This window comes from Rhinolophus ferrumequinum, chromosome 5 (assembly GCF_004115265.2).
Source record: "Rhinolophus ferrumequinum isolate MPI-CBG mRhiFer1 chromosome 5, mRhiFer1_v1.p, whole genome shotgun sequence".
Lineage (NCBI taxonomy): Eukaryota > Metazoa > Chordata > Mammalia > Chiroptera > Rhinolophidae > Rhinolophus > Rhinolophus ferrumequinum.
In genome coordinates this window covers 29882368-29906982 of record NC_046288.1, presented here as the reverse complement: position 1 = coordinate 29906982, position 24615 = coordinate 29882368, and the positions used below count along the sequence as shown (strand labels likewise).

Below are 24615 nucleotides of genomic sequence, written 5' to 3'. Positions count from 1 at the left end.
AAAAACAAGAGTGAACCATAATATAAATCATGAACTTTGAGTGATTATGATGTGACAATATAGGTTCATCAATTCTAACAAATGTATCACTCTTTTCTTACTTTTGGGGTGATATTGATAATAGAGGACGCTATGCACATGTGGGGGTAGGAGGTATATTGGAAATCTCTGCATCGCCCCCTCAATTTTGCTGTGAACCTGAAATTGCTCTAAATAAATAAAGTCTTAAAAATGTGTGGAAAAGGTAAATAGCAGAAGCAATAACAAACATACAAATGAATTTCTTGCTGCAAGAAATGACAAACATTTTAATTATATGTTTAATATACAATAAACATTCGGTATCAAAATGTCCACATACACAGCACTGACCAGTCACCCTCAAACAGAAAACACACACACACACACACACACACACACACACACACACACACACACACCTCTCTGCTTAGTTAATTGCTGCCAATACAAGGATGCACAGATTAAAATGTCCACACATCAACTGATTTCATGAAACTTATGTTTAAAGGGGATGATTTCACTATTAGGGAGACTACATACATGTGATTACTTTTGAAATCATCTCTCTGCTATAGATGAAAAAGGGGTCACATACTAAACCTGACAAGCTCAAGGGAGGCCTGCAAACTCAGAGACTGAAAGTAATCACATATGATAGTCTGAACATAAAAATTCCTAACTAAAAGCGAGTCACTTTGTGGTTAGTCACTTCCTAGGCCTAGCTTCTTTGACAAAGAAAGGTCAATGTTTACCTCAAATGAGCCTGTCTGTTGTCTTTTTGCATCTAATATAACATACCTTTGAAATGTCAGAGTAATCTTTTTTACTAGACCCCTCAAGGCACAACCGCTGGCACGAGAGCACAAGAGCACAGAACCCCTCATTGTTATCTTGTTCCCCGCATATCATCTGTATGTACCATAAATGTAAAAAGTATGTACTTCTCCATTTTACTTTTTATCCAATCCCGGAGTTTTCCCCACTTTGCTTTTTCCTTCTCCCTTAATCTACCACCAGTGGATTTCATGTAAGCCTCTTTATTTCTCCTCCTTTGATGCTAATGTATAAAATTAGCTGCAAAACTACTATTCTCCAGAGCATTTTCTCAGTCTGTTGAGATTTTGCTTATTGGGAATTGTCAGTTTGGCTCAAATAAACTTGTAAAAATTCTCTACAGGTTTGGGGATTTCTTACATTGACACTACTTAAAACATACTTTGGAAGAAAACATACTACAAACATTTCTTTAGCATTTTTGTGGAGAATCTATTAGCATCCTCTGCAATACGTTCTTTGCCTTGTGGAAAGGAAGAGGAATGGTGTTACAGATTGAAAAACCAATACGAGCCAGTGTGGACATGAGTGTGGGAAACAACACTAGCTGGAGGCAAAGAAACACGGAGGGAATGGCAGGGGTTTGATGCTACACAGGCAGGTAGGGGTCAGTTTGTGGAAGGAACTCAACGACTTCTTTACCTTTGACTCCTAACATTATCTCTGGTAAAATTAAAAGTTCATCCATTTTAGCTGTTTATATTTTCCTACTTTTCTTAGAACTTGCCATATTTCATTATCAGTGAGTCATCTGTACACATGCCACATAGTTTTGTCTAAAAAATATTTTTCATTTAAGCCCTTACTATTTTCTGCACACTGTGCTAGACAGTTTACATGCAAGATTATGTTAATTATTGTAAACATTTTGCAAAAGCAGTATTATTAAACCGATTTTAGAGTCAAGAAAACTGAGGCTGAATCTACATGTGAATCTTCCTATCTGACTCAAAGTTCAATGTACTTTAATAACTGGTCTTTGTAATGGCATTTCCCTTAGTGTGTTCCTCGGAGGATAAAGCATGAGAGAAAAGCATTCTATGGTTATATCAATATGAGGACAAAAGTGCACTATATCTCTCTTGAAGACTCACAGTATACTTAGGATATTAAAGTCCCTGTAAAGTTCCAAAAAAAAAAAAAGAAATTCATTTCGTTTTGTTTATCTGAATACTTCACAAAATTTTTGACTGTCAATTTTTTTTTTTTTTTGTAAAACATTTAACATTCCAGGACGTACTTTGGGAAACTTTGTCTGAGAGTATATTGGGAGATCCTTATTAATCAGAACTCAACTCATGTAGAGTCCAAGAAACATAAACCTTAGTATATACTCTCAAGTCAATGTTTTTCAGAACGAGGGTCATGACTCATTGGGTTATGAAATCAGTGAAGAGGATCCTGACCAGTATTTGGGAAAATAAACTAAAAAAGAAAACAAGTAGGATAGAAAATATCGGGGTTGTTGTATATAGTAAGTACTGAATCATGAAAGTTTTACTGGGTCACTAAGTAAAATATATTTCTTTCTATGGTCATGGCCAAAAATGTCTAAAGCCACTGGTTTCATGAAAGTCATATGAATTACTTATTGTGCCAGAAGTTATGTGATAACAAATGTCTGACCTTTGTAAAATTAACACAAAAAGGCCTATTGTAATGCCATGGCTAAATATAGTATTTGTTATTACTTAGAACTGGAGAATTTTAAAGCTGAAATATAGGGGGAAACCAAAATAGAGCTTTAGCAATTTGTCAAGGTCAAAGGGCTGTTAGTTGGGTCTATAATCCAGGTGTTCTGATATGTATTCTAGCATTATTTTACTTCTCAGTGTAAATTAATATATTTTTTAATTTGTAGACCATGAGTGTTATTTCTTTTTAATCAATAAGAAAACCAGGCACAAAATCAGCAAATCACTCCTGGATGGTAGGTCAACGACAGGTTGCAAAAATGCTGAAGGCTTTAATTGAAGGGAAAAAAGTAATTTAGAGATACTTCAGTGCTGGGGTCTAATTATAACTACAACTAACAACTAATTAATGTAATACCCCGTTAATGGTGGGGCCATTCAGTTATCTGGTTTCTCATTTGCACATGTAAGTGTCCTGTATATATGATTTTGAGATGACAGCAGAAAAGAACACATCTGTGAATACAAAAGCTTGCTATTGGAATGTAAAGATGCAACCCTTAATCAGAAAACCCTTCACACTCACACCTTTTTCAAAAAAATTAAGACAAAGTATGACTTATCGAAGCATGCCTTAGCAAAACAAACAGGTTCTACACATTTTATTTCAAGCAGGCCCCTGCAAGAATCTTTGCAATTGAAGTCATTGAAGATTATACCTAAATTTGTGCCTAATCGCTCCTCTTTCATGGTGTATTCTTGGGAGGGAGTGTTAGAAGCTGGTGAATGGAGGCTGGAGACATGTGCTTCCTTTTCCATCCCTGTGCTTTCTGGAAAGCACCCTCAGGAGCCTACCCCAAGGAAATGGGCCTGGGTTTGGATTCCAGCAAATTCATCCTGTCTTTGGAGCCCAGGTTGGTGTCATCTACTCCCAGGAAGCTCCGGGCCACACTGGGCAGAAATCATTTGATAGCTTAATCTTGGTGAGAGGAAGAGAGGCTGAAGCTTGTGTACTCTAGTGATAAACGGAAGCAGCCGGCGAGTCAAAGAAGAGACATGGTATCTTTAAGAACTAATATAAACGAATAGCGCATAAACAAGAACTTAAAGGCGGCGGGCACCACCCCCACCAAAACGAGGGAGGCGACTGGTGTCTGGAAGGGAGATAACCGCGTCCTTAAGACCTGAAGGTTCCACGAGTTTTCTCTGGAAGACTCTTCCCTGGCTGGGAGAGCAGTGGAGGTTGGAGGAGGTGAATTTCTTACAGCCCAGGACTAGCCCTTGGACCCTCCCCCTTCTCATAATTAACTCAACGCCGGGTCCAGCCAGTCGGCACCCGTGGCTCCCCCGGACCGTAGCCTCCCCTTCTATCTCCAGGAAAGGATCCGGGGGTGGTGGGTCCGGCCCGGGCCACAAGCCCCCGCGCGATTTCAAATCCTGACTCTGCCTAGGGCCGGCCGCCCACTAGGTCCTCCCTACTCCCCTCTCTCCTCCCCCGCCTGCCGCTCCCGCGGGCTCAGGGGACGCGGGTGCCTGCCCTGGCCCCGCGTGACGTGGGCGCCGCGGCGGGAGGGGCGGCCCGGGGGGCTCGGTCCGCCTTATTAGTGGCCCGCGGGTCGCCGGCAGTGAGCAGACGACCGGCCGCTCTCCGAGCAACAGGAGCCCGCTAGCGGCCCACTCCTCCCACCTCCTCTGCCTCCTCCTCCTCCCTTTCGGCTCCTCCCGCCCCCACCTCTGTGCGCCGCGGAGTCTCCCTTTCCCTGCCTCTTTCTCCCGCTCTCGCTAGCTCCTCTCTCTGCTAATACTTTCCCCTGCTGTGCTCCAGGGGACCCAAGCATTCTTCGCGCTAACCTTAGGGACCAATGGTGCTCGAAAAGCCTAGAAAAAGCCGCTCTGGGCAGAGATAGTTAGAAGCCCCTCGTCCCTTCCCCCTCTCCCGGTGCAGCCCGTGCCCGGCTCGCAGCACCTTCTCGCTCCTGCATAGTCTGTTTGGGAGGACGGGGTGAGAAGGTGAAGTGGAAAGAACTGCAGAATAGAGGGGGCCAGTCTCAGAGCTCAAATTTCATTTTCATTGAAGCAAAGCACAGAAGATCAGGGTTTTGGTTTTTTTTTTTTAATTTTTTATTCTGCATTTTTTTTTCCTTTAAAAAAATTTTTTTTAGAAGAAACTTATTTTGGGGGGTGTGTGCTCTGGGCATTTGCTTTGCCCAGTAGTTGAAAAGTCAACTCGACTCGTGATGGTTCTCCTGTCACTTTGGTTGATAGCAGCCGCTCTGGTACAGGTTAGGACTTCAGCTGATGGACAAGTAAGTGGAAAATAATAATAAAAAAACTGAAACCCAACCTTTTCCCGAAAAAGTTTCTCCCCTCTTTCCCCTCCTCGCTCCCCTCCTCTGTCCCCCCGCCTTCCCTGTTATCTTGTGCTTTCAGGAACTGTGTTTTGACTGCTGGGCGCAGCGCGCGGGGCTTTTTGGGGTGGGGGGTGAATTGCACGGGAGGTTATGACTCCCACTTCGGGAGCCCAGGCTCGTCACACCTAGAGCTTCACCACTTTGCGGCATTCGTAACAATTCCTGGTGACAGACTGCAGCTAATTCGCATCCTCTCCGGGCCATCTGGTTTCCCCTTTCCAGAGGGCGGTCTGGGCGCTTGAATGAAGTTCTGGACGCTGGGTCCAAGATCCCAGTGTTCTGGTTGCTGCTGCGGGAATTGGGTTCGTGGGGACTTTCTCTCCTCACTGAATCACAGCTTTTTCGGGCAGCCAGAGGCGGGGGTTTCAGGAAGTGTTTGGGTCGGACAGGGAGCGATCCAGTAGACACGTGTCCTGGGAGAACCGCGGCGGGGCTGGGGTTTGACAGTTGGGGAGGGAGACTAAGGATGTTTCCTGCCCTGCATTTTCCTGGGCTGAGGCTGGAGGCGCCGGCCGCTTTTCTCCCCTCCCCCTCTGCAGAGCTCCTCCTCTTTAAAGCTGAGTGCAGCTCTGTTTCTTTTTGGCCCAACCCCCACCCTTTGGAGACTCAAGGTGAAGCCCGACGCTCTCAGAAGAGTCCTTAAGGCTAAGCTGGACGAGCCGAGCCGTTTGTAGTAAATCACATCAGCACAGGGCCGGTGGGACTTTGGGTACAGAATTTGTCCGTGAATTTTTGTAGCGTCTCTGGTCTGCCTGGTCTGAACATAGGGTAGAAAGTCTAGAATTGTTGATTCTTGACCTCAAATCTGATAAATCAAGCCCCCTTTTAGGCTTCTTTTCGCACGTGTAATGTAGAGACTTTCTTTTCTAATCCTTACCCAGTATCTGAAGTTTTCAGAAAAGCATATTCAGTGTCAGTATTTAATTTTGTTAGCTTTATAAATGTTAAATTAAAATTAAAATGGGCAAACAGTTCCCTGCCCCGAATTGTTCCTGAATTGGCTCGTGCTCTCTGGTCACAAGAACCTTCTGCAAACCCAGGTGCAACCTTTAGGCACCAATCCCTGTCTTCAGCATCTCCTGATTAGCTAGCTCCTAAAAAGCATTAATGGTAGAAATAAAACGCACAAGGTGATAAGATGAAACCCAGTAACTGTTTCTTTTTCTTACTTTCCCCCTCCTTTCCAGGCTGGTAATGAAGAAATGGTGCAAATAGGTAAGCATTGTTCTCAGATGTCACTCTTATCTTAGTAGAAAGTAAGGAATGAAGTAAGCTAAGCAAAATATTGTTTCTGAACTTTCTCTCATGGTTAAAGAGTAATTTGTAGTCCAGGAACATTTCTGTTCTTCAATTCCTCTTTCGGGAGGAGAATCCCACTTTCCTCAGGATGAGTTATAGCGAATTAAAAATTCTGCATTTGGACTTTTCAAGCATCAATTTATTACTGTCTTTAGACACGCCACTTGTAGCTTCTTGGAGGGAGATACAGGGGCTGAAAGAAGATATGGAGATAAATCGAATCAAACCAACTTGTGTAGCATTAGGAGTAGCATAGCTGATTAGAGCAGAAGGCAAAGTGTAAGAATGCTACAAAGAAGGGGAAAATGAACAGAGCATGGAAATTTTTCTCTTAAAAATCTTCCAGCTTTGAATAAACCGTCTGATGACTTCTCTTATTCTATCTGCTTTAAAATAATTACCTACTAATGTGTAAGATACTGCTAGGCCCTTTGCAAATAACATCTAAAACCTCAGTGTTACCTGATGATGTGGGGATTATTCCCATTTTATGGGTGAGGAGACTGAGACTCAGAGTTTAAGTGACTTGAAACGGGTCACTCCAAAGTGCATGGTCTTTTTTGGAACTGTTTATAATAATGTATTTGTTCTGAATTCAGAGACTGAAAGTCATCTGGCAAGGAGCCAGGCTCCATTCAAAGCCTTTTTATACAACATTTAACTTGGGTTACTTTAAAAGATAATTTTTCTTTTTGGCAGAGTATCAGCCTCTGTAAATTCTGTATTTGTCAAGTGATATTGTAAAGTCATCTTTTAGATGAAAAGTTTTCATTACTGCAAACATAGTTACAAGTCATTGCCCATGTACTATGTGCCAGGCAGTGTTAATTGCTTTGTGTGCATTATGTCCTCTAATTCTTGCAACCACACTATGAAGTACGGCCACCACTGTACCAATTTTAGATTTGAAGAAAATGAAGCTTGAGAGGTTACACAGCTACTTGCTGTAGTGCATGGTTGAGAGCTGGGGGCATTCCATACTTATAAACTAATAGGGAGACCCCAAGATCCAGGATCAGAGGTGTCTACATGCAGCTGTATATCATCATGTGTCAGAATGTTCCTTTCGTACTCAGTGCTTAGCATTGTTGGAACTCTTCCTCAAGCTTAAACCTGCATAGTAAGAGCAGGATAGAGGGGAGGAGAGTGGCTGAGAACTGCATTAAAAATATAGTGTTTATGAAGAGACATTTGTCATTTGTAGTTGATAGTATTCAGCCATCTTTCTCTTTCTCTGTATATATATATATTGGTTTCCTAAGTGTGTGTGTATGTGTATGTGTGTGTGTGTGTGTGTGTGTGTATATATATATATATATATATATATAGAGAGAGAGAGAGAGAGAGAGAGAGAGAGGATTTCTTTTTTTAACCAATCCTTAAACAAGTAGGGAAAAGAAAGCTGTTTTATTTTTAATACTTAATCATTTGATTACTGAAACATCTCAACTTTTCGATATGTAAATTAAAAAGCTCTTTTAAGATTACCCATTCTACCAAAGGAACAAAATATATTGCTTTGATTAAATTGTCAGATAGAATCAGCATGCTTTCATGTAAGCAACCCTTGGTTAAACTGGTTCAGTCCTTTTGCTAATATAAGTTACTTTGGTAGCCCTTTTCTGTAGGGACAGAAGTAGTACAGGTGTGCTTAAATTTGGCAGGGGGGGATGGGTAGCAGTAGGGCAAGGCAGTCTTCTACTTGCTCACAAGTTCCTCAGCTTTATGGAATATCTCTCTTTTATTATCATTTTTGTTTATCATTTTTAAGTTGAGTGAAGAAACAAAATAAAGACAAAAAATAGGTTTGGACTCAAGTCTTGTGAAAACAAAAGTGTAGCTATCATTTGACTTTGGGTTATCATCATTTATGTAGCTCTTAAGAGTGATTTCAAAATATATTTTTAAAAAATCTTACACACAGTAATGATATTTCTCTCCTGTGTTCCCCTGCGCAAAATATTTGCTAATAAGGAGATTTGGTAAGATGCACACCTCTACATATAATCAACTTTTTTCGAATAATTGATTTAAATGTGGTCTTATAAAACTGCCCAGAGGTGCTCTTTGATCAGTTATATAATTAGGAAAAACTAACAGTTTTGTAAAATTAATTAATTAATTTATATTTGTTGGTAGGCTAGGGAAAATTCCATGGTTCTGAATAATTTCTGGATAATTTAATGTCACAGGACACAAATTATTGGGAAGATAAATTTAAAAAGTATTTTCTACTGAAGTATGATACATATGCAGGAGAGGCATGTAAGTACACCTTGCTGATTTTTCACGAAGGGAAGCGAACACTCCCATGTACCTGGATCAGTAGGTAGAGGATTATAGTGCTTGTGTCCCTTTCCGAGCACTATCCCTATATGAAGAGTAACCACTCTTTTGACTTCCAACAGCACAGATTAATTTTGCCAAGTTTTATTGTGTGTGTTTCTTATAAATAGAATCCTATAATATGTACTCCTTAGTATCTGGCTTAGCAAACCAATTTTTAGAATTATATCTGATATGCTTTTCAAGGCTGATATGCTTTTCAAGGCTTAGAAAGGCTTTTATTTAGGTAAAAAGTAGGCAGTTTGTAATGGGGGCAGGTTAGCATATGTATAGATGTGTCACCTATATAATGTGTCATAGGGGATGTTGCTTCTTTCCTTCTCTCTTCACCCAGTGGAAAAATGCCGTCTTGGTTTGTGGGTAAGCGTGATTCACCTTAGAGAAAATGAGCAAAGAGGTTTTGAAATGTGCCCTACTTCTCTGCTCCTTGGTCAACCAGAGGAACTGCCTACCTACCTATTTACCCTGTACATGCTTACATACACCCATACATAAGCACATAAATACACATAGGCACATGTGTGAATGTGTACGCATTGTGTATATATGCGTAGGTGTGTTTCATGAGGTCATTAACATACTTCTGTGGCACATCAGGGAGTTCTTGCCTTTCTTACTCAGAATATGGCCTTGGTTGGAGGCTTAGGGTGATTGTGGGAAGCCCTGATTACGTAAGGAACCTTGCTCTGTGACACATGTGGCTTGGGAAATAATCCTAGTTCTGTAGAAATTGGAGAATCTGAGAAAGAATTGTCTGAGTCCTTTTGTTTCACTTGTAACCACTTTGAGTTTACCTGAGTATCATTAGAGGAAAAAAAACAATTGTGAAGCTTTGGTGTTAAGCTGTCTTCCCTCCCTCACCCGCTCTCTCGGAATTGGGGCATACTCATCTTTCTGTGCCCTGTTTCTGCTTCCGAGCTTCAAATTCCATTACCTTTCATTCCTAACAAAATAAAGTTGCTAATCTTGTCCTCTCAAATATGCAGTTTACTGAGAGATATTTTTTTCATCATTTGCAGGTATTTGGTTTTCAAGGTTTAGTGTAAGTCACTTCACCTAGTCCTTGGCATATAGTAAACATTTCCTCTACTGTAGACCTCATGAGAGCACAGAGTTGTCCTGATGACTGCTGTATCCCCATAAAAACAGGGGATACATACCCTGTGGATCCCCAATATTTGTTATTTAATGAATAGATCTAGCAAGCAGGGTATTATCACATTGGGATTTACCTGTGTTCTGAATTTTCTTAAATGCTCTTGTTCTGTGCTCCTCTCCATGTTTAATTGGTCCTCAAAAAAATGAGGATGGCGAAAATGGCTATACAATTATTCAGTGTTTTCAGGGCTTCTTGTGACTTCTCTTTCCACCCCACAAATCTCAGGGATCTAGGCTTATCAGTTTTTATACATTTTTCGGTTTGTGCTTCACAAGTATTCGGCCAACTGAATTATGTGCACATTTGAAATGCCCATTAACTTTGCCCTAACGTCTACTTGGGATCCTTTGCCCTGTTGCTGGAATCAGGTGAAATAAAATAAGCTAAGATTAAAATCTATCCAGTTTGCCAGCAATAATACTAAAAAGTGTGGTTTAAAGGAGGTTTAAAAGCATGCTTTGTAAAATTTAGAATTTTAGCTACCCAAGCCCTTATTCTTTCTTGTAAGTGAAGATTATGCACTTGACTCTACTGATTTAGCTCCTACCCCTCCATTGAGCGTCATAATGGTAACTGTTAAATTATTTAAGCCTCTTAGATGAAGATGTTATTAAGTGCAGCATATTATCTATCAGCAGCAACTTATTACTGTTTAGCTCATATATTTCTTCCACATACATTCACTGTTTGCCAGTCTCATTTTACTAAATAATCATGATATTGCTCAGAAATACTAAGAAATCCCCAAGGTCACCTCTGTTTCCAGGATGATTATCTCTAAATATTCTTTGCTTGTGACTAGCCAACCCAGATTACCTTGGAAATCCACTGGAGACAATTCGAAATTGCCTGGTAAAATCATGAGTGATATCAATATGAAGAGTTTGGTTATACTCCTTGGACAGGATATATTGACGATGATGACTTAGATGAAACTCTAATGCTTCCTCAAAGAGGATTGCTATTACCAGAATGTTGGGAACCCACTCTCTATTGTTCCTCTAATAGAGATCAATTTTTACTTCTAAGCTGTGCTACTTCTGTTATTATACATTGTTGAATTATTCTTTTAATTAGCTTTTGCTCTGATTATAGAAGATTTATATGTGCCCATTATAATCATCTTCTTTCATTTTTTTGTATTCCTCAGACTTTTGACAATCATCCCAAACACCAAACTAGTGCTATAATTTGGCATACTCTTATTCAGTCTTCTTTTAGTGCACAGATTGTGTGTTTTTGTAAACCTGTTTTTATTTTGTTTAATATTTTAGTATAATTTTTCCTATCATTAAAAACTTCTTATAAACATCATCTTAATCCCAGCATACTAATAAACCTTAATTTATGTAGTCATTTTGATAATGAATGCTGCCACACTGTGTTGTATATAGATCCTTGCTTGCTTTTTTTTTTTTTTTTTTTTTTTTTTACTGTGAAAACTGTAATACAGAGATATCCTTTATTTTGACACAATTGGGCTTGCTTGCTTTTCAACTGACAACTTTAGGAGACACCAAGAAGTTGATGACTGAGCAAAACCAAATTAACATGATACACTTTACAATGTATACATGTCAATGATACAATGTATACAAGCCAATGATACAATGGGTTTTGAAAATGTTTGTAGGATACAAACTCCTACTAGAAATATAGGAAAGTGTTGATTAAAAAAAAAAATAAGTGTAAATTAGTTTTGGCTCCATTCTTCTTGACATGAGTATAATTTTTAAATATTTGGTAATGCAGTCTCTGAAAGAAGGAATGAATTAATCATTTTTCTAGTTATCAAGTACTCAAAAGTATGAACAATTATATAAAAATGTTTTGTAATTTTATTTGTATTATAAGAAGATTCATCCACATCATAGAATAGAATTTGAGAGTTGTATATTCTTTAGAATGGATAGGAAAGCGTGGGAAGAGTTTCCTAGCTTAGGAATCTCAATTCCCACATGTAATTGATTCATCCTAATTTCCCAAATACGTTTACATGACTTTGCTGACTAACTGTAAATCCCTAGGAGAGATTTTGTGGTAAAATGTCAGTCTCTTGTTTATAAAAATGATTGCCACAAATCCAGCATGATGAAGCTTTATGGAATTTAGAACAAATTGTGAGCAGCATGAAACAGTCTGTCTCATTCTCGAAGTGACTGATTAAAAAAAAAGATTTAGGAAACTTGTAGAAGGTAAATAGGATTTAATATGTGAATCTTCAAATACTGTAGCCTCACTTATTAAATCACATATCCTAGAATTTTTTTCATATATAGTCCATATATTTTTATATGTGTATAGGTACACAAAAATAAAAAGGATGATTGAAATCATTATTCATATGATTTGAGTTCTTCTTCTTTTATATATACAAACTTTACATGTAGAGTCCATTCCTTAAACTAAAATCTAACCAGTATATCCAGTAGAGTAACTATTAATATCTGTTGCCTTTCAAATAGAAAGGGGCACAGACTCTGTTCACCATGTGGTTTAAAATCCTGACTCCACTACTTTCTAGCTGGTGACTTTAACCTCAAAGCATCAGTTTCTTTTATGTAGGCCTACTGCTACTACTTACTTAATAGAGTTGTAAAGGATTCAGAAAATGCTGCACCTGGGAAACAAACTAGAATAATATAGATATTAGTAGTAGTATATATTAGTCCTGTGCTTTTTAAAAAAAACAACAACAACAAACTTTTGCTCAAGGAGCCACCTCATTCTAATCCCTACATTTTTGACAGGTCTGCTTGCCACCTTTTCTTTCCAGGAGCCATAATTTACTGTGACGTGGACTTGTAAACTATCCAACCACTCAGCTCATCATGTGACAGCTCTTTGAGAGTTCTATTTTCATGTGTTATCTTTATGTTGATAATGAAGTGTTGCTTAATCCATTGGAATATAGCAGTAGAGGGAGAATGTTGAGTAAAGAATGGTACAAAAACAGTTATTCCATATGGATTCCACACCATCTATATTTTGTGTATACAAGACACAATTCTTTCTCTTCTTTTCACCTTATTTATTGAAATTTCTTCCATTTCATTGAGAGAAGATTCCTATATTAATTATGACTTCTTTCAATGTAAATAACAGGAACCAAGTTGATACTGGTTAAGGAAAATAAAATTGATCAGGTAATCAAAGTCAGGTATAGCTGGATCTGAAGGCCCAAAATAATTTCAGGAATCTCTTCTCCCTTCTTCTTCCTCCTTCTTCTCTTCCTTCTCTTTTCGCTTTCCCTCCCTCCCTCCCTCTCTCCCTCTCTCTTTCCCTCCTTTCCCTTCCCCCCTCTTCTCCCTTCCCTCCCACCTTTATTTTCCCTCTGTGTGGGCTTTATTTCTCTATCAGGATAAGATTTCTGTGTCCTCCCCACCTCCCAAATTGTGGCAAATACTGTCACCAGCATCTCTAGGCTATCATTTTACCTTTCACCCCCATAGACAGAATATTTCTTTTTTGACAGTTCCAGTAAGTTCCTGGTAGTGCTTTTATTGGCTACCTAGCTTGAGTCATAAGCTTATCCTTGTACTATTCGCTGTCAGAGATGCAGTGCTCTGATTGGCCTCAATTAAGACATTTCACCCTTGACTTATAGGGACTAAGAGTAGAGTGTGGAGTGGTTAACCTGAGGGAAAATTGGGGTGCAGTTAAAGAAATAGGGATGGAAGCTGGGGAGGCACACACGTGCAATATTGTCACAGAGGTGAGGGCTTTCTAGCACACGGAACTGGTAGGCAGAATAATGGCTCTAAAGATGTCTACTACTGAATCCCTGAAACTTAGGACTATGTCATGTTACACGGCAAAGAGGAATTCAGTTTACAATGGAATTAAGGTTGCTAATCATTTGACCTTAAAATAGATTATTCTGGATTATCCAGGGGGGAATCCTTATAAATGGAAGAGGTAGGTAAAAGAAAGACAGCAGTATAAAAAAGACTTGATTGATATTGCTGGCATTGAAGAAGGAAGAACTATGAGCCAGGGAATGCAGGCAGCCTCTAGAAGTTAAAAAAAGGCAAGGGAACAGATCACTTCTAGAGTTTTCTAGAAGATATGCAGCCCTGCTCATTCCTCGATTTTAGACCCTTGTGACCAATTTCAGACTTTGACCTCCAGAACTGATATATAATAAACTCGTGTTGTTTTAAGTTGCCAAGTTTGTGGAAATTTGTTATAGCACCAACAGGAACTAATCTAGTGGCCCCTTGGACTGTCCCAGTACCTCAGACTTTCGTCAAACCATGAGCCAGACTGTTTTAGATTTGGAAAATATAATTACTACAAGTAAAGTTTCAGTGAAAATCTTTAAAAATGCTCTCCACATTTCTTATCTGTCATATTTTCCCCAGTCCTTGGCCCTGAAGACAAATACTGATTTTCCTGGCTTTAAATTCTAGACTCAATATTAGTCTTTAAAATTATTGTCTATCAACAAATTGTAAGATGTATGAGAAATATTAATTTTTATAATGCCTAATATAGCTCTCGAGTCTGCAAGACTTCCAGTGATGATAAATATAGACAGTAGAAGTGCTTCTTTAAAAACTATGATTGGAATGTTAAAATTTTGGCATTTTGGCCTCACTTTTAAAAAAAATAATTCTCCGCTACTTGTTATTCTAGTATTGATTATTTGATCTTTTTAGATGTAGCAAACAAAGAAAATACTTGGATTTTAAAAAAAACAAAAACATTTTTCTTCATGGTTTTGCTTTTTTTGAAAGATCTCTTACCTGATTTTATGTTTCTGGAACAGAAAAGAATGTGCTGTTCTTTCCTAAATGACTTTTTTGATTTTAAACATTGTGCAATTGCAACAAATATTTATGAAAAAGACAGATTAGAAACAATGAAAATAATTTTTCAGTTTACAACCATTTTTAAGTGACTGAAAATAACCCCCCAAAACAACTTTTTGTTTTTTCCTCAAACAGCTTGATAAAAGATCTTTGACTATGAAAATGGGTTTGCAATTAATATAAAAGACATCAAAGAGTATCTCTGCCTTGTGATAAGAGCCTAGAGGAGGTGAAGTGAGGAAAAAGAATTTGGCTGTGTTCAGAGAAGTCCAGCATGCGTCACAATTAAATTTTAATTGCTTTTGAGAGAAGTTGTGTCCCCTTCTTTGTTAGCATTTACAGTTTTGGTAAGCCCTTCGGCGTGTGGTATCCTTTTTAAGGTCCATTCTTCACCCCACGCACATCTTTCCTGGAGCAGCTGGCTCCTGTCATTTCTGATGAAAGTCATTCTCTTTCCCTTGGCTCAGGATTTGGAAATGTTGTTGTTGGAGCTACTTCTTTAGCAGATCTTGAATAATGCTCATTTATTTTATTCTTGTGTCCAGATTGTTGCATACTGAGGATTTATACCTGATAAAGGAAATTGCCTGTGTGAACTGCCTCTTCGTAGTAGAGCAATCAGCCATTCTTGGGAGAGAATTCCAGTCTCTGGGTTGGGTAATGGAACGTGGTTTGTGCCAGTCAGCCTGGAATTCCATCCTTCTGTTGATACGGAGCTTAAGGTCCCTTCTAACCACATCGGAAACACAGGGCATGAGTGGGAATGCAGCAGGGAGAGAGGCCGGAGGGGTGCTCGGACACGGAAGGAATCTGAACTGCCTTCCTTCTTCTGTAGCTTTAGCTAGAGGATGATGGTGATGGTGAAACAACATCAGCTAATTTTTCATTTACTGAAATGTTATTAAGTGGACCAAGCCCTTTATGTGCTTTACCTCATTTGCTTCTCATTATTATCCCTTTTTTACAGATAATCTCTCTGAGCCTTAATTTCCATAATTTTCTTGCAGGATGCCAAAAAGTATATTAACTTGAAACCAATCAGAATTCAAACACAAGGCTTTCTGACTATAGACTTGGAGTGCTTAACCATCATACCCTATTCCCTTCCTTGCTTGGGATTAAAGCCACATTGCATCAATTACAAGGATTCCAGTAATCTGTCTGCCTGGGGTGATTTTGGTCTTAATTAGATCAGCTAAAATTGCCATGATATATGGGAGCTTTGTACTGGAGTCACTCCAGGTCTTAGTAGTGTTGTGCTACTGAGTACTTTTGTTCTCTTACTGTTCTATAGTGTGGTCTTTGCAGTGTTCTGGGGACATCTAGTCTCCTCTAGGAGACATTTGTGTATCATTCTACAACATACTCAGAAGCATACCAAGCTGCCTGTCCTCATTTGTGAGATATGTGGCTGAATAGGTAAAGGAATTAGGAAAATCCTGAAGCATGGGCCGCAGTGTCATACTGAAAGCACTCTTTCTCAAGAATTCCCAAAATAGCCATTGATTTTTTTCCCCCCTCAAAGACTGATGTACATTTTCCCAAGACTGGGACATTTAAACACAGCTAAGATAGCACATGTCTGCCTCAGAGAACTTAAAATCTCACTAATGACAAGACATAAGCATATAACTTTTCTTCATAGAGATTTTTTTATAACTTTTATACAGACAGTGTATGACAGTGAGAATCGGAAGCTCAGACAAGGAGGTCTGTACTCTGGACAAGTTAGCAGGGAAGATTTCTTGGGAAAGATGAGCCTTGAGATAGGCCATGGGGGCTGGTAGATTTGCATAGATGAAGAGAAAGCAGCAGTACCTTTCCCCTTGCTGATACAGTAGAGTAAACAGGCGCGTATAAAGACAGGCGTGATTTAACTGGGATTGGTGAGCAAATGAGAATGTTTTCATAGGCTAGTATGTGAGATGCTATCAAAAATAAATTAGGGACAAAATACAGAGGGCCTTAAATATCAAAGTTAAGTTATGATTTGCTTACGTTACCTATTCTGAGTTTCACTTCCTTATTTGTAAAGTGAGAGGATTTAATTAGTAAATTTCAGGTCTAACATGAAAAATAGATATCAGTTTTCTGCACCTATTTTATCCTGAAGTAATGATGTGCCATTTAAACTATTTAGAGAGAATAACATAGTAATATTAATACTCAATATTTATTGAGCACTTACTATGTGCCAATGGTGTGTTCTAAGCACTTTGGGTTACGCCATTTAATTTTACCCCAAGTCTATGAATTAAATACTTTTACTCTCATTTTTTCACATGAGTACTGACATACAAAAGCCTTAAGTGACCCAAATCGTAAAGGGAGTAAGAGGTAAAACCTAAGCATTTTAAAAGTGGCCCCTTTAAAAAATTTTCCTGGCAGTAATTTAGATAAGATTTTGATACAATTTATACAGTATTTGCTCTTGAGGAATTATATGTAGGGAGTTTGGAGTTGGTACTTTTTGCTTGAAGGTGATTGGAAGAAAAGGGAGTATAGTTTGAGAAAAAAGACTAAGGGGAAATCAGTAGAACTTGAACGATATTAATTTGGGGAAAAATTGAAATGATGGTCAGTTTTCTAGCCTGGGGGTTTGGGAGAATCAGCACATCAGGATCAGAAATAGTGACGTCAGGAAGGCAAGCTAAATGTTCAAGTGAAAATGAGCAGTTTGGGTTAGTCTTTCTAAGAGTGAAAGGGTAAGAAACATTTTTCTCAGCAGAGAACTGTCCCGTTCAGGTTTCAGTTGGAGGGAACTTCTTTTTATCTTTTAACCTATTATGTGTGGGTATTATGTTAAAACACAGGCATGTGTGAATGTGTCAGAAGCCTCAGAAATGATTACAATTTGGAAACTATTAGTACAATCGAACATGGTTGACGTTTAAACCGGAAAGTTTGAATAGCTCCAAGGTCTTTACATGTATGGAAACATAGAACATTCCCCCCTCAAATTCTTAGATGTATATTGTGTAATATCTGTGTATGAGTGTGTGTGTGTGTGCGCACTCACAGATGTATACGTATGTCACACATACATGTATTTATACACAAGAATGTAGTTTTTCATGCAGCACAAAGAGGAAGAAGGCATTAAGTTAAACTCTAGAATGAGGAATTGAGATAATGAGAGAATCCCTCTGACAAGAATTGTTAGTGTCATAATTAGACTGCCAGCCGAGATGTGACCATACTTTTGCGTAAAGGTAGTTCAAGTTTCTGAGGAGATCTAAATGAAAAAATACCCCTTACCCTCCTGGGTTCTGAATCAGTTGAGAAATTAGCAAACCTAAAGATTATGGTGAAAATATGTTTTACAAGAGACCAGGATGAAGCTCAGGCTTTCACTGGTGAGGCAGTGTCCTGGCTGAATGTGCACCCATCCCCTGTGTGTCAGGCCCACGGGGCTGGGGCAGGGCCTGCACCTGGGGAGGTGGAAGAGAACGTGTCTCCCTTATCAAAATCCTTCCCAGGAAGAGGAACGATGAGGGAGGTGTTGGGCTTTGCAACCGTCTTATTTTCCCCAGACTTACCAATCACATACGTACTTCTCTATTCTTTACCACGGGGAAGGCGAGTTAAGGGGATGGAGAGAGATATTCCTGGAAACACTCAGAGAATAGTCTCTCCTCATAGAGAGCAGGAGCAGGGTAAAGGCACTCCACCTCTAACTTCAGAAAAAAATAATGCTATCTACTCGAGATGCCTTCATTGTAAGAAAGAGGTAAGGGTGAGATGATTTTTCAAGGTCGTTTTCATGTTTGACCTGTATAGTTATTCTGTGAATATCCGAAGGGATTGCAAAGTGGGGCCTGATTTCCTGCTGCCTGCTTCTAAGTGTGAGGGGCTCTGTGTCTGCATTCCAGGAGGTCTGTTTTAATGATTAGACCCTTTTCTTTTGGTTGTTCTAGTAGCTTAAAATGGAAGACTCGGATACTATGAAATATTTGATTTATTGGCCAGCAGGAACTATGAGAAATGTACAGAATATTTGCAAGCAAAATTCTGACTGTAGAGGTACATAACTACTTTTGTAGTTTGCTGTCATTGATTGCTTGGTAGTAAATTACTATTTGGGTAAAGAGGATGTATTAAAGTTTTAGATACCCCCTCAGGCTCAAACTGCTCTCATTCATTCATTCATTCATTCATTCATTTGTTCATTCACAGATATTTATTGAATGAAGTCAGGGTCTTTTTAGGCACTGGGGACGGTAGTGAAGAGAACAGATAAGAATCCCAGCCCTCATGAAGCTGATATGCTAGTAGGTATAAAGAAACAATAAAGGAATAAACGTACAAATAAAATTTATGGTTTGAGATGGTGACAAACTTGTGGAGAAGTGTGAAACACAGACAGGGTTAAAGAGTGACGAGGTGGTACTGGTGGTCAGGACAGACCTCACTCGGAGGGTCACATTTAAGCAAAGGCCTGAAGGAACTGAGGGGTGAGCCAGGCACTTGTCTGAAGGGAAGATCATGGGCAGAGATACAGCAAATACAGTGACCTTGAGATGGGAGCTCCCAGTGCCAGGCTGTAGGACCTTATGAGCTGTTTTACTCTGAATGGGGTGGACTTTGAGGAGAATAATGATGTGACCTGCCACTTCAATTACTCTGGCTATAAAGGGGAAGAGCAAAACAAGGAAAATGGTTATGAGACTCATTCTAAAATGAGACGATGGTTATTTGGGCCTAGGTAGTAGAGGGGGGAAGGCGGTGAGCAGTGGTCAGAGTCTGGAGATATTTTGAAGGTAGAGTCAGTAGACTTCATGGAAAGATCTGGTGTGTGGTGGCAGAAGAGTGAAGGATGGTTTAGTCAAGTTTTTGGTCTGAGTAACTGGGAGGATAGAATTGCCGTTTATTGACATGGGTGAGGGCAGATTTGGAAGCAGGAAGATAAAACAGTTTACTTTGGGCAATGTTAAGTTGAGATGCCTAGTTCACATGGAGAGGATCTGTTGGCATTGAATTGACAAGAGAAGATCTCATGGCTGAAGCTTGGGCTAGAGATACACGATTGTGAAGGCATTCAGAGTCACGGACGGGATGAGCTCACAAAGTGAGAACAGGTAGACGCAGAAAGAAGAGTCAGTGGACCTGGTCCCGTGGCACTGCAGTGTATACAGGTCATGAGAATAAGGGACGTGAGGAAGGCCAATGAGGAGGGGAGACAAAATGAGGGAAAGAGCTGTCCTGGAAGGTAAATATAGTATTTCTAGAAGGAAAGAGAAACTGGATCAGATGCTGCTTGATAGGGCGAGTAAGAAGATGGATTCTTGACCATTGGTTCAGCAACATGGGGTTACCAGTGACCTCCACAAGAGCCTGACTAGAGTGGGTTATAGAAGGAACAAGAATAGGAAGAGAAGAGGTGGAAACATTGAACTGAGTTCATCTTTTGAAGTTTTGCTACAAAGGGGAACAAAACATGAAGGATTAGGTAGAGGTGGATGTGTCATCAAGAAGGCTTTTTTTGGTTGTTTTGTTTAAGATGGGAAATAACAGCAGCTTGTTTATTTGCTGGTGAAAATGATCTAGTGATGTGGGGAAATTTGATGAGGAAAGAGAGAGAGGACAATTGTTGAAACAGTTTTTGCAAAGGCAAAGGGGGCTAAGATGAGGTATGTAAGTGAAGGGTTTGCTCTTAGGTAAGATTGCACACAGTACATAAATACTACCAGCAGGGAGATAGACCATGTGTGCGCGGATGCCAGCGGATACTGGACAAGTCACTGTATCTCAGTCACGCTTGGATAATTAGTGACCACAGTGTGACTTTACAGTGGCCTCAGCCCTCTGTGCTTGTGGAACTTCTGACCTACAAAAACCTTTACACACTTACTGCTGTCGCCCTTCAGCTGACAATGAAATAGTTTCATATTTTAAAGTTGCACATGGGCATTACTTTAATGGGTAGCTAATTTACATGTCAATTAAAGTACCTAATATTTACCGAATCCTCTACATAATCTCCTTTACACTTCTTACCAAACCTATGAAGTTGACTAACCTCCAGTTAATAAATGAGGAAACTGAGCCTAACGAAAAATAAAGAACTTGTTCAAGTTCATATGCTCAACTTGCTGCTTTCTGACACTGTAGTTCATTCTTTAACAATAGGGTTTATTGCTTTGTGGAAGTATTTGAGCCTGTGAGATGTGTATTTTCCTGAATGCAGGCAAACTAACATTGGATATAATTTGATTTTCTTATGTGATGGTAATCTGAAATTAAATATTTTTGATAACTTTGAGCTTTATCCTTCCCCCCGCCCCCTTTTTTCCTCCCAAAGACTAAGAATTTAGAGTTTTTACAGAATTTTTGAAATTACACTAGAGGCAAAATTAGTTGACTAGCTGCGGTTAGGCAGAACATCATCATTCTTTTTTTTCCCCCGATTTCTTGATTTTTTTTTAAATAACATTTATTGGGTTGACAATGGTCAGTAAAATTACATAGGTTTCAAGTGTATAGTTCTGCAATATATTATCTATATATCACATTGTGTGTTCACCACCCAGAGTCCCTTCTCCTTCCATCACCATATATTTGACCCCATCTACCCTCTTCTATGTGGGGGAGGGTGGTAGAAGTGGTAGAAGATGTCATCATTCTTGGGGTAGTTTTCCTTTGAAAGTCAGATATTGAATTAGTAATTGACAGCAAGATGTTCCACCTTTTCTAAAGTGAATGAGAGCATAGGAGCATGGTCTTCAGCATCAAATATTCAGAAATGAAATTTTTCTTTAGCTTCTCACCGGCTTTGCGTCAGGCCTTCAGGCCTGCTTTCTCATTTATAGACCAAGGATCATATCTATCTTCTGTGACTGTTTGAGAATTAGAGATGATATATTCTTGAGCACAAAGCACAGCTCAGTATTTATTCTGCTAATCAGTAGCAGGAGACTGGGTAGCCCTTTGTCAGGTCTGTTAACGTTAACTACCCTCAGGGGATGGTAGCTTGAGGGGTTACTAAGTGCATCTTTCCCCTTGATTACCTTAATGTCCATTGGAAAATGACTCATTCAGGGTTTAATTTCAGAGATGTTTCTTACATACAGGTTTTAGGAATGATTTATTATTTAGTATTAGAGAAGACAGAACTCTATAGAAACATGGCATCTATATTTTGAAAAAGTTCAGAATGTATTGTCTGACAGGAAAATGGAAGTGTCCCAGTGCATTTAGGATGTATGGTTCATTGTAAGCATAAGGCTCTGGGTATCCTCCTGGGTGTGGAGGAGCCTCCCTGAATTTCTCTTAAATTTTCTAGTTCTACAGTCACTTAATCCAGGCATCAGTATATTGTCTAGACTTTGGTTGTGTGAATTCTCTTCGGGGGGATGAGAAATCCATACATTAAAATTAAGCATTGCTTTCTCCTTCCCATGAAACAGTAACTGATGGTTAGAGAAAGAGTTACAGCTGGGATTATTGGTACAGCCAGGTGCTCATGGGCCTGGATAGTAAGTCAGAGTGTGCAGCAGAATAGAGCAAAGATTCTCTGGTTACCTGTGTTACTACCTTAATAAATGTTTTAAAAATTCTATTGACAAGAGACCCTGGCAAGTACAAAATCTTCTATTAGATGATATTGGGACTACTAAATTGAATGCGGAGTTCTTATCCTCAGTGAATTAATTTGGGGTAGGCCACATCCCATAGACCCACTGATCCATCCTTCACTGTGGAAACTTTCCCCTCCCTCACTCTGCTCCTGTGACACCTCAGTTCATTCCCTAATATTTTGAGTTCTTTCTCTAAACCAGAATTTACACAAGTATTCCCCAGGGATTTGGTTGTAAAGGAGACTGATCTCCGTGCGTTGCTTATACCGATGCCTCATGAAGGCCTTGACTGTGATGCAGAGTGCCAACCAAGCAGTGAGTGTGCTGCTACTGCTGCCAGTGTGGGAGCCTCTCTTTTCTCTGATTTGACAATCCTCACTCCTTCTCTGCCTAGTAAATATTTACAATCGTGTTACTCACTCTGTGCATTTACTAAAGAAGGATGTTTTGTTTAAATCCTTGGAAGTGGCATAATAATCATAAACATGCACTCAAGAAATTTCCAAGTTGCAAAATGCCTTCATTTGTCTTCTGGTACTTTACACACTGTGTGAGATATTTAAAAAGCAGAAAAATAATGAAAACATAGTGATTCTGTAAGGATACTTTAAGAGCATAGGTTATAGGATTATTTATGGGTCTCATACTCTAAGTTATTGGATGTAGCTTTGATAGGTTAGCAGTATTTGGGAATCACTGAATTTTTTCAGGGTACTTGAACATACTGCAGGACTAGTCTTAGCCTAGAATTATGACGGTGGGGAACTGTTTCATTCATGTTCTCAGATTTACCTTTCCATGCTCTTTTTCTTCATCCTATTGCCTCCCCCCATTTCCTTCAGTATCCACTGTGTTCTGCCTTCAAATCATTTCTATTAATGGATAAATGGTTCATTCATTCAATGTATTATCTTTCCCAGGATGCTTGCATCTTAGCAGACACAATACTCAGATTGGCTAAGCAATGGGACTTAAATTCTATAATTGTGAAATACAGTTTAACATGTAAGTGGCCGCCCGTGTTGTCAGGTGGACCCCAAATACACTTTCGTATTCAAATTAGTGTCTGTCCCATGTAAGAAATATGGTGCAAAATGACAATACCATTTGCTCTTGACTAACTAGTACCTGCAATCAGTACAGGTACTGATTTACTAGTACCTGTAAATCAATTTACAGATTTTTCTTTCTTTAACCCATTTTGCTCATTTCCTGAAAACATTTGTGATTTATGGGACTTGATGTAATGTAGCAGAATGAATGTATGGACATTGGAGTACAACTTGGATCCATACCTGAGTTTCACAGTTAGTTGACCTTAGACACATACCCCCTGAATCTCAGTTTCTTCATCTCTGAAGTTTGATTGATAGGGTTATTATGATGGAAAAAATGTGTATAAATTACAGCACCATAAACTACAGTGTATATATTATAGGTCATGGTAGATGCAATATAAAGTAGCTATTGTAATTAGTATAAATTCTAGGATTCTTATAGCGAAAAAATTGTAAAAGTGAGAAACAAAATGTCTTCTACATAATAGCAACTTTGTTAAAAGTTTGTAGCAGGTGTCCATTAAGCAATAATAAATTAATTGGGGACATATCCTGATTATAAGCAAGCCACATATAGTTTATGGAAACTTATATTCATGTTCTCAAACATATATATGAGATCTGAATATTTACATTGTAATAAACTTTATGAAAATTAAAAATGGTTCTTTGGACACAGAGTTACCTAAGTGCATTTAAAAAATGATGTGAGTTCTCAAAATTTAATACTTATGAGATCATTCAGGAATATACTTATAATGCAAGTTGAGGTGCAGTCTTGTGAGGTGGGTGCTTTATGCATATGTTATATGTTCTCCTGTGTTCTCTTATTGCACAGGGTTCTACAATTCTGTTTTTAACTCCACAGATTTATCAATAAAGAGACAGAGAGAGTATGAGCTCGTCACTCCCGTCAGCACAAATCTAGAAGGACACTATCTCTCCCATATTCTTTCTGCAAATCACAAAAGAGGTCAACGAGGGACGTGTCCTCCAATTCTGAGCAATTGTTCTTTAACATCACAGCATTTGGAAGAGATTTTCATCTGCGACTGAAGCCAACACTCAGCTCCTAGCTCCTGGGGCCGTTGTGGAATGGCATGAGACTTCTCCAGTGCCTGGGAATATAACTGACCCTGTTAATAATCATCAACCAGGAAGTGCTTCTGAAAGAATCTGGAAAACAGAGCCTTTGCAGACTAACTGTGCTTATGTTGGTGACATCATGGACATTCCAGGAACCTCTGTTGCCATTAGCAACTGCGATGGTCTGGTAAGACTCATTCCCTTTTGTGTGTATGTTTGCAGGTGTTTGGGAGTGCAGCATGGCTTCAGCACGGTTTGGACGATAGAGGTGGAAAGGATGCCTCATTATTATATTTTAAGCTCAGGAAGAAGAAGTAGAAAGCATTTCACTGTCAAAGATGTGTACTTTGGCTTTCATTTTGACATGAAGATATTA

At 39.2% G+C, this 24615-nt stretch overlaps 1 protein-coding gene across 1 annotated transcript in view; it reads left to right on the top strand.

Annotated features, from left to right (window-relative positions):
* The first annotated feature begins 4148 nt into the window (after positions 1-4148).
* ADAMTS3 (ADAM metallopeptidase with thrombospondin type 1 motif 3) overlaps positions 4149-24615 on the top strand; it is a 253456-nt gene continuing 232989 nt past the window's right edge. The window contains 5 exon segments of the mRNA XM_033106796.1: positions 4149-4795; positions 6088-6115; positions 24022-24117; positions 24120-24212; positions 24215-24426. Of these exon segments, the coding sequence (XP_032962687.1) occupies positions 4727-4795; positions 6088-6115; positions 24022-24117; positions 24120-24212; positions 24215-24426 (498 nt within the window). The 5' untranslated portion in view covers positions 4149-4726.